At 37.2% G+C, this 13,595-nt stretch overlaps 1 protein-coding gene across 8 annotated transcripts in view; it reads right to left on the bottom strand.

Annotated features, from left to right (window-relative positions):
• The window catches only part of NCKAP1 (NCK associated protein 1), a 71,228-nt gene that overhangs the window by 39,662 nt on the left and 17,971 nt on the right, over positions 1-13,595 (bottom strand). For 4 of the 8 annotated variants that reach the window (XM_087708161.1, XM_087708179.1, XM_087708172.1 and 1 more), the window contains 4 exons: positions 4,041-4,133; positions 3,800-3,856; positions 2,093-2,235; positions 1,921-2,011 (listed from right to left, as the gene is read on the bottom strand). In XM_087708161.1, coding sequence (XP_087564287.1) covers positions 1,921-2,011; positions 2,093-2,235; positions 3,800-3,856; positions 4,041-4,133 — 384 coding nt within the window. The remainder of the gene's footprint in view (positions 1-1,920; positions 2,012-2,092; positions 2,236-3,799; positions 3,857-4,040; positions 4,134-13,595) is intronic. The other 4 variants (XM_087708165.1, XM_087708190.1, XM_087708185.1 and 1 more) reach the window with 1 other exon arrangement.

Genomic DNA, 13,595 nt, shown 5'->3' with positions numbered 1-13,595 from the left:
AGTAAACCTATCTGCACATTGGCCTTGTCTATCTGTACCTTCCTTGAGGCTTTCATCAACCAGGAAGGGAAATAATCCAAGGTGCTAGATGCTAAAGTTGATGCCACAGAAAATCTAACCCATTTCCTCAGATCCTGGCTCCAAATCATAACACAGAAGATGTAATTCTGGTCACTTCTATAGTGTTTGTATAGCAGATGTTCAAATTCCAACTAATTTCAATGATTTTATTTCCCAATTCTAAGAGTAGCCCAAGAAATCCTCCTCTATCACAGTCTTTGTGGTTTATTTGAACAGGACAGCTAGGTGGTAATTCATACAATCAGAGTGGAGGCATACTACCATTTTGCCACTGTTACTGCCACAGTATAGGCTTGAGCCTATGTTCTTATCTTATTTGATCAGATTCTCATTGGGTTTTTTTTTGTCAGCATTCCTCTATTCATCTCTCCAGCCACTTCATCTGCTGGAGCTCCTCAGTAAACTCAATATTTCCTCTAGATCAATAGACAAACAGAGGTCGCTCAGGTACAATCCTGTCTAAGGCTGCAGTTGTCTCCATAGTAAATAACCAAGGCCTCTCCACAACTGTGTTCCAGGGCTTCAGTAAATTATTTAAGAGTCCTCTGGAAAGCAGATGGATCCATTAAACATCTCAGGCAGACCAAATGAATAGACCCATTCATTCCTACAAAAGATTGGTAGTACTAATGAACTCCATAGCAATCAAAGAGTAGTTTGTCTATGACAAAGGACAGATGATAATATCTTCCATTCTCGATTCATATTGCATCTGCTCTGAGACACAAACTAAATTAGCAGACAGCCCAACTGCTTCCACTGCTTATGACCTATCCACCACTTGGAGCAATCAGAACCAAATGGTTCATCTACTACTCAATCCTCTGCTCTCTCCAGACCATTAACTCCTCCTTCTTGTACTCCACAACATCTTTGGTTACCTGAACCTGTACAGTACTCCTAGCCAGGGCATGGCATCACACACCTCCCAAATGTGTCCCTTAACATCTCTGCTCCATCACAAATACACTTCCATTTACTTTCATTACCTTTTACTGTTCCTTTTTGCAAAACGACTGCTTGTTTAAAAAAATGCAGCGAGCTTTTAAAATATAGACAAATGGTGACAAATATTAGAAGCTTTAAAAGGCATTTGGTTGCTGGCTAACATGATTATATCATGTTGATATAATCATAAAGAATGAAATTGGTTACTATAAATTCAATCCAAACATACAGCAATCGGAGAATCTTTAACAGAGCTTTGCGGAATGCAGGGAAAGTGAGTTTTATTTCCCTTATGTCTTACAATTCCCTCAGGATTCACTCCATTAACTCTTATTAATTTAAACATTCCTCTTCATATGCTTGTGAATGGTTACCATTGCCATGCATACTTCCATTCAGTAAGAAAGTGACAATTATGAATGTCATATTTTTAGCAGTGTAAAATTCTTCTTTGATAGGACTACTGCAAGCACAATCTAGGATGTGAAAACTCCATGTCCCAAAGTATCATATAGAATTATTTTTATATTTTTGCGAATACTGGAAAATGTGGGAAGCATATATGATACCAAAAGGGACAGTGAATGCTAAAATATTGAATTGAATAATGATTATGAAATGTTGGTTATATTCCAAGACTTAATAAGTGACTGAACATTATTTCACTATAAAATATTTACAAATTCAGAAGTCAGGGGAAAAAACAAAGAAATCACAATAACACAGCAATTTACAGATTTTGCTTACAAGAGACAAATAAACTGTTTTATCTATTTATGCAACTGGATCTAATTATTTTAAAATCATTAAAGAAAATAGTTAGAGACATTATAAAACACTTAACTGAATTTAAAAAAATATATTTCAGCAAGCACAAAAATTCACACATACTTTACTATGTGGTACAAATTCTTCCATCATTTTCTTTAATGGATTCTCATAATCCACAATCATCTGGCCAAGACGTGGGTACTCTCTATCACTGAAAGCAAAAGAAGAATTTAGTGTAAAATACTTGTGCAAAGTGAATGAGGCCCCCAAAGGCCCCCAGTGTACCAGATACCTTGCTCCATGTGTCATTTCATGAGCATAGTTGTACAATCCTATGATGGCTTTCCGTTCTTCAATCCGAGACAGCAATATCATTAATGTTGTGTAGGTTATGATTAAGTCTAGATAGTTCTTTGTTAAATCAAAGTTTACAGTCTGAAATTAAAATACAAAGAGGTCTTTTAAAAAAATTATGCAAAATGTATCAATTCACTGATTAAACAATGCACATGTCATGGTTTCAAATAGCATCCAAAATTAAATCAGAGTTACAATTTATTAAAAGATTTATTAAAAGATGTTGGCACATCTGGGAAAATGCAAATCTGAAAGCTTCCAGGTTTTCCCATCCAGTTGAAAGTTCAAGATACTGCCCCCACCCACAAGTCCATCACATGGTCCAATATTCCACTGCTACGCTGGCAGCTTCCACCCATCCAGTTCCGGCCAGGTGCAGAGACAAAGATGACCTTGGCTTTCTAAGACGAATGTTATTATGGATACCACCCAACTCCATATAATTGCCATGGCTTGCATGACATCACACTTTTTACAGCAGATTACTCATATCACTTTCAAGTTCTTATTCTTCATGCATTTTTCCATGCCCTTTGACTGATGTCTATGACTGATTCAGGCCCAACCCTTTGGAGCTCTCGAATTTGGTCTGATTTATTAACTCGTCCCAGCCAAAATCTTCTATGTGAGCTGATCCAATAAATAATTGTCAAATGTCTTGAAAATACATTTCTGGATTCCAGATGTAAAAGTAGATAATGACAAAATTTAAAGTTCTCTCAGAAGCTGAAAACCTAATTCTTCATCCTCTTCCTGACAAATCAGTGCACTGTTGCATGGAACAGTCAGAGAAGTAGGATTTTTTATTTTTGTGGTAGTTTTTGGAAAATTTAAAAGAAAAACTTGTAAAGATAATTAACCCTATTTATTAAGCCTATTCAGCCAACGGCTTTGTTTTGCCAAAATCCATTAGGAAGCACCACAGTTCAGCAGTTTGTCATCAATGATCATTGCCTGAATTTTTAACAGCTCCTAGAGCTTGTATTGCTTAATTTTAAAACATAAAAATTAAATACCGTGCACATTTAAAGACCCCATATTGAACAGATATTCCTGATCTAGCATTATTTAACAGTAATTTAAGCAGGGATGTCCCAGGGGTGAAATGCTCTGAAGTCTGCTACCGATTCTACTACCTTTGCGTGCATGCGCACTGCAGGCACTAAGAAGTCTTTTCTGAGTCTGCATAGGTAAATAGAACCGGGGGGGGGGGGGAAACAGCTGTGCCGCGTGATATGGATTCACTAGAAAGCAGGACTGAAAGCAGCACAGCTGACTGTTGCACAACTGATTGTCAGAACTTTTTAAAAAACTTTTTAAAAGCATTTTTTACTACCTATTCGATTGAACCGGTAGTAAAAAAATGCTATTTTTTTTTAAAAAAAAGTTCCGACAGTCAGCTATGATAATCACCTGTGCCATGCTATCGTCAGAACTTTTTAAAAAACTTTTTGAAAGCATTTTTTACTACCAGTTTAGGTGAACTGGCCCGAAAAGGTAGCATTTCACCCATGTCATGTCCCATTTTCAATCCTTTATAAGAAACAAGCCCAGCTTGATATAACTGCAACAACACAATCCTGATATTCCCTCGTAATGTTTCTATCTTAATAGTTTAAAAGATTCATTTTTTCAGACTTACAATATCAAAGAAGACTTGGCAAACATCAATAGTATTCAATAGTTCACAGACATGATCCTTTGAAATAAAAAGGAAGAGAAAGGTATGATTGTTTGTTAGCATCTTACAGTAACAAATAATTTATGATAGGCTATATATATCATTCTCAAACCAACATCATAGAGAATGATTTAATCTATACTTAATGGGAACTTTTAGCTACAAGCCACTCAAGGAAGTTAATCTATATTTAGATCTTTACCTTAAATTCCATAACATCAACAAAAGTGAAGTAATATAAAGCCAGATTCTTCAGAATTTCTGATTTCTCTTTTTGCAGCTGAGCTAACTGTTGCTGTAAATTAAAGAAAAATATATATTGAAACATATACACATACTTATATGCATAAGCAATAGTTTAGTTTTGGAAAATCAGGAAATCCTATTGCAAGAAGCATGTGTATCCAATTTTCCATAATTTCTTTTTGCTCATGGTTTTACCGTATAGCTCTAATATGAAATTGTATTTTATAGGAATTTTACAAAAATCAATAAATAGCAGAATACAGTCTTTTCTGCTATAAACTCAGTGGAGTTCTCCCCCTTTGAATACAAACATCTACCATAAGGCTGGCTGTTAGGGAAGCAAGAGGTGGACGGAATAAACATTTTTTGTGTGTGTAACATCTAAATCAACCAGATCACTTCAAAGAAATGTTCAGTATACACTTTAATCATTGGGTGTGGCTTTTTGTTTTTAAGAACAAAGCATTTCCTTAATCCAGAAAGGAAATTTCTTCCAAGATAGCATGAATTGGAATTTGAAAAGGTTAAATATTGATATTTTTTTCCTATCTACTTATGCACAGACCATGGTTAAAGAGCAATGCAAGTCAGGAAAAGGGATGGTGCCATGTGCGTATCTGTTAATCAGTCAGATTGGTTAACATGTCATTCTTGAAATCTCTTGCTGAACTGAAGTGTTAAGTATAGACATTGTATATGTATATAAGCAAGCCATCCACCCATTCCAAATAACAAGTAGCTCTCTGTGATACACAGGTGTGCGCACACATTTCATGAGCAAAAGGTATGCACACACACACACAGAAAGAGAACTCCACTGGGCTCTCTGCAATCTTTTCATGAGAGCTGAAAATGATTCAAACCATATTCAACTATTATTTTTCATTAGTCCTGGTTACTAGGTAATTAGTACCCATTAGTACAGAAACTGTGACATAGGCACAGAAGATCTAAATATGAAATTAAAAGTGTTATGTAGGTTGGTTATACAGATAATTAGCCAAAGCAAAACCATTTATCAGCACAAATCAGCATGATGAAAAGAAGGACAGATTTCTTGATGTGGGAAAGATTGGTGACAAGAGAGTTTACAGGTTTACTACAAAAAAACAATACACTTTTAAAATTCAGAACTTACCAAAAAGAATATCCAGGCAAAGCCACGTTAAGCATGCAAAATAAAATATAGATACAAACATAAAATACGGTAACGGTTCTTTAACCAGGCCAATATAACACAATATACATTGAAACACAAGCAACAAAAGAAACAAAGATGAAAAAGAAGCAAGAGGCTAGCATGTTAAGACATTGGTGAAGATATGGAAGAGCAAAATATGAAAACAAGAATATTCAGTGAACATAAGCTTTCACATAGTATTTTTCAGCAATGTTACCTTTTGGGATGCTACATACATTACACTCTGGGTGCTATGATAAAGGCAGTGATTTCCTTAAAGCCTCATACTGAGTTTCATGAACAATGTCATAGATTTGAAATTGTATCTATAACATGCAATGTTAATTCAGGATGGGAAGCAACAGTATTCTGAGAGAAATGATATGTTCTTTTTGAGAGATAGTGTTAGGTCAATATATGAGGGCAATAGAGTTTTTCAATACGTTCACAAAAGTCAAACATAATGATATCGCTTTTCATCTTTTCATAAACATTCAAGCAATTCTCTATTACTTTCTCCTAAAATACCTTAATTAAATGCAGATAAATTGCACTTGAAAATTATTGACAGGAATCATTTTTGGAAGCATAAATAAGAACGGATGTTGATAGTTGTTACTAGTAGGTTGTTCAGCAGGAAAAAGCTGCAGTCCCACATAAAAGAGTATAGAGCAGGGGTGTCAAATCACAGTGTCACTTTGTCATCACAGGATGTACCATGACTTTTTTCCCTTCGCTAAAACAGAGGTGGGCGTGGCCAGTGCATAGTGCATCCGGCCCACAGACCATGAGTTTGACACCCCTGGTATAGAGGATGCATGGGTACTATGAATGGAGAATGGGGAACACCTGCAGGTCAATAATCATGATCACCTGACCACAGGGATTCTATGATGGCCACAACTTTGTGTACCTATTGTAAGTCCCCTTGTATAGCACCAACATAATTTTGAATGGTTGCTCAACAAATGGTTGCAAGTTGAGGACTATCTCTATTATATACCGTGTTTTCCCGAAAATAAGACAGTGTCTTATTTTCTTTTTACACACAAAATATAGCTTGGGCCTTATTATCAGGGAAGGGTTTATTGCTTTGGGGTTGCCTGGCGGCTTACAAACAGGCTCCCAAAGAGCCGGGCACAGCCTCATGGGCGAATCGCAGCAGTGCAGCACAAGAGCCGTGAAGCTACCACACTCATGCACAGCTACCCGGCAAACCCCCTTTCCAGCTGGGCACAGCACCATTCACTGACCTAGGGGTATTGCCAAGTCGCGTGAGCGCCTATTCGCTGCCGCCCAGCTCCCGCAGCTTGGCGCCTTTGAAATGGCAGTAAATGGTGCTCTGCATGACTGGAGGGGGAGTTGCGCGAGCGGCTGTTCCGCTCTCGCTCATGCGCCTGCCAGCCTCACGATGCATGGCCCAGCTTTCTCCGCAGAGCCAGGTCACCTCTGCTGCCGCATGGCTTTTTTTGCAGCTTCCAAACCAAGTCTTTTAGCAGTGGCCGCTCTGAGCGTACACTCTATGGTTGTTGGCCAGCTGCGGGCAGAGTGTACAACCATTTACTGCCATTTTGAAGGTGCCAAGCCGCGGGAGCCGGGCGGCAGCGAACAGGTGCTCACACGGCTTGGCGATACCCCTAGGTCAGTGAATGGCGCTGTGCCCGGCTGGAAAGGGGGTTTGCAGGGTGGCTGCACATGAGTGTTGTCACTTCATGGCTGCTGTGCTGCGCTGCTGCGACAGCACAACACAGTCCTTCGCCCATGAGGCTGTGCCCGGCTCTTTGGGAGACCGCTCGCAAGAGAGCAGCCACCCGACAACCCCCCTCTTCAGCTGGGGACAGAGCCGCTCACTAACCTAGCGGTATCCCAAAGGCGCTAAGCAACGTGATCACCTTTGCCTCCCCCCCCCCGGTTTCCGCGGCTTGGCACCTTTGGGATACCACTAGGTTGGGAAGTGGTGCTCTGTCTGGCCAGAGGTGGGGGGTTGTCCAGGGGGCTTATTTGCGGGGGAGGGCTTATATTTTTACCCACCAGAAAAATGTGGCATGGCCTTATTATCAGGACATGTTGTAATTTCGGGGAAACACGGTATCTACATAGCTAAGCAATAACAGACCAGTGATATCATCTGAATGTGATCATTCTTAATATTTATATTCTTCATCCCTTTCTAACTGACATTAGTAATCAAGTTCATGATATTCTTTTATCCACTTGGAGTATATCTGATGAGTCAATACGTATAAGCAGCTAATGTGAGATGATTAACTAAAATGGCCCAATATTATCAATATAGCGTTATATCCTAAGAATCAATGTATCTCAAGAGCAGGAACAATTGACAAAGTCATTGATTAAATAAAGATGCATTTTAAAATGTTTATTTTGCAATGCTATTATATTGTTCAACATGTATAATTTGGTTTAGAATAAGTTGACATTTTTCTATTTTCCTCTGTATTAAAAATAATCCTATACTAAAGTGGGCTCAAATTTAAGATATTTAAAACATCTTTTCTTAGCCAATGGATGACCATTGTTTTATGACTTAAGTGTTTCACAGAAAGTACTGGAGATGATTCCAGCTAAAAATAATTTAGAAATACATCTTATGTAAAAGATTTTTCTATCTTTTTAGAAAACCTAGTATAGACCATTAACATAAAATTATAAAATATCAATATATTTGATATTGATGGGACCTTGCCGATTTAGTCTAATCTCTCCAAATGCTTAAATCCACCACTTTTAATAAGAATTAATAACATTTTTCATTTAAAAAATGAAGCAACTTGTGACTAATTTGTGCTAACCAATAATGCACAAAAAAACTGAACAGAAAAAGAATCAATAAAGGAGAATGTGTAGTTCAGGATTGAAAGGAGGATTCTTAGTGCTCTCTAAGGTTAGTTGTTTTCTTACAGACACTTCGTTACCCAAACTAGGTAACGTCATCAGTGCTAGAAAAAGGATCAAATATGAAGGGAGTGGAGAAGGGGAAAAGTAGGCAGAAGAAAAATCAAATTAGAAAGTGGAGAAATCAGGCAGGGGGGGGGGGTTTCATAAATAGAAAGTTTCCGCAAAATTCCCCAATGTCTTCCCAGCTTGAAATGTTGCTAACCACTCAATTCAAGAGCCCCTTTCCATTCTGGTCATGTAAAACCAGAATAGAGTTGCTTTCGAGGGGTTGGACAAAAGTCTTTTAAAAGCCATGTTTTTCTTACTTTTTGTCTCTAGTATTTCTCTTTCAACTCAACTTTCTTGTAATTTGTAATATGAATCTAGCTTTTTTGTGAGGAGCGATTTTGATTTGTGTTTTCACATATGCAATAACAGTACCCGTTTGATCCCTCATTCTAGATCTTCCGATTAATGCTCTACAGGATTAAACAAGAACCTTTTTCTTCTGCAAGTGAGCTTGTACAAAGATTAGTTAAATGGAAATATAATGCTGTTGCAAGTAGCTTTGCTATTCTGCAGCCTATCATTTTTTTTATTTACATTGCATGATCCCATAATTTAGCTTCAGCTGTAAGAAGTATAGCAAACATTTTACATGCCACCAATGAATAATATGCAAAATATCCAGATTCCATTTCTAAAGACACATATTACATTTAAAATGTTCATTTGTTTTCTAGAATCTCTTAAGAAGATCTTAAGAAGACCCACACAGAGCAAAAAAATAATAATACAAATGTGATTTTGTTATTTAGCTCATATGTATTTAATAATTTTTCTTTTCTGACAGTTTAAATACTATCTCTAGCCAGTTTCTGAGAAGTTTCAGGGACAGCAACCTGCTCCTAACATATCACAATCAATACTTAACTATGATATATCAGGAAAAAAACTTTGTAAAATGAAAATAAGGAGGAAACTGTTTAAGAAGATCATATTTTTAGGTTTTAAATGAATTATTATCTATTCCATTCAATGTCTTTAAGTTGGTAAGGATTTGGCAAATTTCTGCTTTTATTTCTGCTAATTTTACTTACTTCTGCTAATTACTTTAATGTTTAGAGTCTATGATTAATAATTTCTAAAATAGCAAGATGTTCATTCTGCAGTTCATTGGGTATAGTTGAGTCTATCTAATGAGTAACAATTCAAGGAAAGTAATGAAAGTATATATATATATTGGCAGTCCATCAATTAAATATTTACTGATTAATTTCTGCAATACTTCTACCAGTTCCTTTTTTATACGCCAAAGAAAGGTTACTATTTTCTGGGATCAACCCTTATGCAAGAGAATTGGTTAGGTCGTGCAAGCAGAGCATTCTGTCAATGTGATTTTATAGTTAGTCACTACTGTAACTATTGCCAGCAGTCTTCTGAACTCTGGAGCTCTGGGAATGGGTGGGTCAGTGATATGCCCTATTTCCTTCCCATATGAAAAGAAAATATTAATAAAATATATCTTTCTCATCCCCCGCCCCTACTTCTTTTAGTAAATCACCACAACTCCAACTCAGAACATCTTAAGCAGAGGTGGGTTCCTACCGGTTCGGACAGGTTCGGCCAAACAAGTAATGGTTTGTCAGCCTGGGTCGCCGGAACCAGCAGCGACCCAGGCCTGCCACACCTCCAAACCTGTTTCCCAGTCGTCGCGGCATGTTTTTTCCCCATTTTAAATGTTCTGTGCATGCGCAGACCTATTTATGAGTAACTGCACACGTGCGCAGAGCACACATTTGGCACCCACACTCTTCGCTCGTGCAAAATTGCATGCATACCAAACTGGCAGTAATGCCGGCAGCAATCCACCCTTATCTTAAGCATGCCACAGTAAAACTGTCAACTTAGTCAAGCTTTATATTTGAAATGGGAGAGAGGAGACCAAAGATTGTTCTCAATTAGTTACTAATTACTAATCAGGAATATTACAAATTAGCAACATGGAGAAAGAAAAGTTACTTATCACCATGATTTTTGCCTTGATTATATAGCCCTGTAAAGAAACAGGGTCAGACTCTACAATGCTGGAAGATACATGAACATCTGAGGCTGCTTGTCTACTTCATGCATAAACCTGTAAATCTTGTCTGTGCAGTGGTTGGCCCTTACAAAGTAGTAATTACCACAGGCATGAAACTACTAGGAGTCAAAATTTAAACTGAGTACATGTAACTGTAACTGCTCTACAGCTTCTAACTGAGATGAGAGAAAACATATTTTTGCATAATCATTTACTAATTTGTAGCCAGTATATGATGGGTTGTTTAACTGATCAAATGCCAATCCACCTGACATTTCATTTGGATGATTCTAAAGTAAGAAACTCATATTTATATTGTTGAATGACGACACCTTAATTTTCATGTTTAAGAATTGCGGGAAGAGTAAAACACCAACACAGAACATTTGAAATGCAATACATTGCCTACTCCTATGATAATTCACATGGCTTGAGTTATGCAAATGTATTTTTTAATATATTTGTGTAATATTTAAATAAATGTTGTATTCCATAGAAGTATAAGTTGTCTTAAGAAAAACTTTTAAGTCTTTTTTACTTTTATTTATTTCTTCATAATCCAATTCACCAAGTGAAATCATGACCATAAAAATCAAACTTGTATCTTTAATATTATAGCGTATTTTCAAAAAATCCTATAGATTTTTTCCTAGGTAAATAAACTTACTGAAGATTTATTTTTCATATTTAGGATCCACCTTTTATCCGGAAGAAACACTCCCTCCTCCAATTTTTCCTAATGACAACAATCTGGTGACATTAGGTAAACCGAGAGATTAAAAGAACCCAAATCATCTGTGAACTTTTGCATTAATGGGTGGATTTGAACCCAAATCTCTTGTCACTATTGTAATTGTTATACTGAATTGTACTCCTGAAAATATAATTACTGTACTACCTAGTGACCTCATACAACTTCATGATATTTTTAAGTCAGAATTTGAAACACGCTTTGCTGTTAAATTTAACATTAGACACTGTAATAATTTCAGATTAAACGATTTTTTTTATTACAGTTTCATATATCCAGTTGCCTCCTTATTTATAAAATAGTACATGGTACAGCTGAGCAAACTCTTCAAAAAAGATGCTATGTAATTTGTGGAAGATTTTATTTTTGAATCATCGAAAAAGCAGAGCTCCCACACCCTCAAAGTCTTGCATGGCCCCTCCATAGAAATATGTTTTCCCAAGTGAAATAGTTATGCATCAAATGTACGGAAAAACAGCTGGGAACTACTTACTAAGCAGTCACATGACCCTGGCAAAGGAAGTAGCTATTAAAACCACTTTAGCGCTCTGCTCTCAAAGGACTAGAGCAGAAAGCTACGGAAAGTATGCTCCAGTCAGCAAATATAAATGGGAGACAATCATTTAGATATGGACCAGTCCCATTTAATAATCTAAGAGATTGAATGGATGCATTGCAGCATCCACCATGAAAAATATAACAGCCACTCAGCATAGTCATGTTTCCTACCCAATCCTAGGCAATTCATTTAAACATTATGTAAATGATTGTCTTGGTGAAATAAAATCTGTTTTTAAAGTGTATTTTAAGATTACTCCTTAAATAACAAGAATGCTTAACTTAATGAGTGAAAAACGGGCTGTTTTTGCCCAATTATGCCCCCCCCAGCCCCCCAGGAGTACTCCATAAGCCTCCTAAAGGCTATGCATGCAATTGTTTTGACAAAAAAAACGAGGCTGTTTCCGCAAAAAAGGGTTTTTTTTTTCTTTTTTGGGGGGGGCACCCCCTAGGAGCACTCTGCAAGCCCCCTAAAGGCTATTTATGCCTTTTTTGGGGGAAAAACCAGGCCCATTTTTGCGAAAAATGGGCCTTTTTTTGGGAGGTTTGCAAAAAATGGCCTCTTCAAAACTTTGGTGCATCTTATACTCCAGTGCGTCTTATATTCCAAAAATATGGTAAATCTAAGTGCTATTAATCTCAAATCTTTCTTACGTCTTATCAGATACATTTTTAGTAATTTGTTGACAACAAGTAGCCAAAATGCAAGAGATTCCTGAGTAATTAAGTGAAACAATACATTTCTGATCAAAATAAAGGTAGACTATACCAATTAAAACTGTTTTATTATCAAAGTTGCAGAAAAACCGTGTGAGGAAAAATTCACTACTAAGAAATGGAATGTAATTTCCCCCCAATCATATTTACAAATCAGATTTTTCAGTGCTACTAGGAGAGTCTACAGGAGAATCAAGGGGCAAAAATAAATTCAGAAGAGAAAATTTCTGGTCATCACCAACAAATTCATTTTGACTGTACTTTTGAAGATGGATAGGCATGGTGTTCGGGGCTCCAAAGGGCTTTTAAAAACTGGCATTTTCATTACAACTTACATTCCAGTTCTAGTTCTTGAAAGTTGGTATTTTGGAAGATACTGTATAATTCCTCTTTCTGTTTGCAGTTTCCCAACACACCCTTGTACTCTGACAATTCCAAACCTCCATCTTGATCGTATTCTGTTTCCCCAAAAATAAATAATTATCAAAATAATTATCCTCCCCGGATAATAAGCCCATTTGGGCTTTTGAGTGCATGTGCTAAAAAAAGTCCTCCCCCAAGAATAAGCCCTCCCTGAAAATATTGCAACGCAGCAGCAGCCATGAGGTGACCACACTTGCCACCTTCTCACCTCAAAAATAATAAGACCTCCCTGAAAATAAGGCCAAGCGCTGATTTCAGGGGACAAAAGAAAATAAGACCCTGTCTTATTTTCAGGGAAACATGGTACCATTCCCTTACCCAAGCCCATGACTAAAACACCTTTAAGTTGTTATGTAGGTAGCCCTCAACTTACAGCTACAATTGAGCTGAAAAATTCTACCGCTAAACAAGGCGGTTGTTAAGTGAGTTAGCATTTTACATGTCTCATTTTATGGCCTTTTTTTACTATAGTGTTAAATGGATAGCTAAAGTTATTAAGTGAATTATGCGGTTGTTTAGCAAATCTGGCTCCCCCCAGTGATTTTGCTTGCCGGTAGGTGGCTGGGAAGGGTACAAATGGTGATAACCATAACCCTGGGACATGCAGGTTTCCAAGCATCCAGATTTTGATCATGTGACCATGGGGATGATGCAATAGTCATAATGGTGAAAACTGGTCATTAGTCACTTCTTTTCAGTGCCATTGTAACTTCGAACAGTCATTAAACAAAGGTATTAAGTCAAGGATTACCTGTATACAAGTGGAATATGCCCTTTAAGCCAACATATTCCAATAGCAATATCAACAGCACTTAGCCTTATATACCACTTCATAGTGCTCCACAGCCCACTCTAAGCAGTTTACAGAGTCAGCCTATTGCCCCCAACAATCTGGGTCCTC

The sequence above is a fragment of the Thamnophis sirtalis genome, unplaced genomic scaffold, assembly GCF_051295495.1.
Source record: "Thamnophis sirtalis isolate CommonGarterSnake01/CBP01778 unplaced genomic scaffold, rThaSir2_p1.2 scaffold_1, whole genome shotgun sequence".
Taxonomy (NCBI): Eukaryota; Metazoa; Chordata; class Lepidosauria; order Squamata; family Natricidae; genus Thamnophis; species Thamnophis sirtalis.
This window is presented reverse-complemented; position numbering and strand designations above follow the sequence as displayed.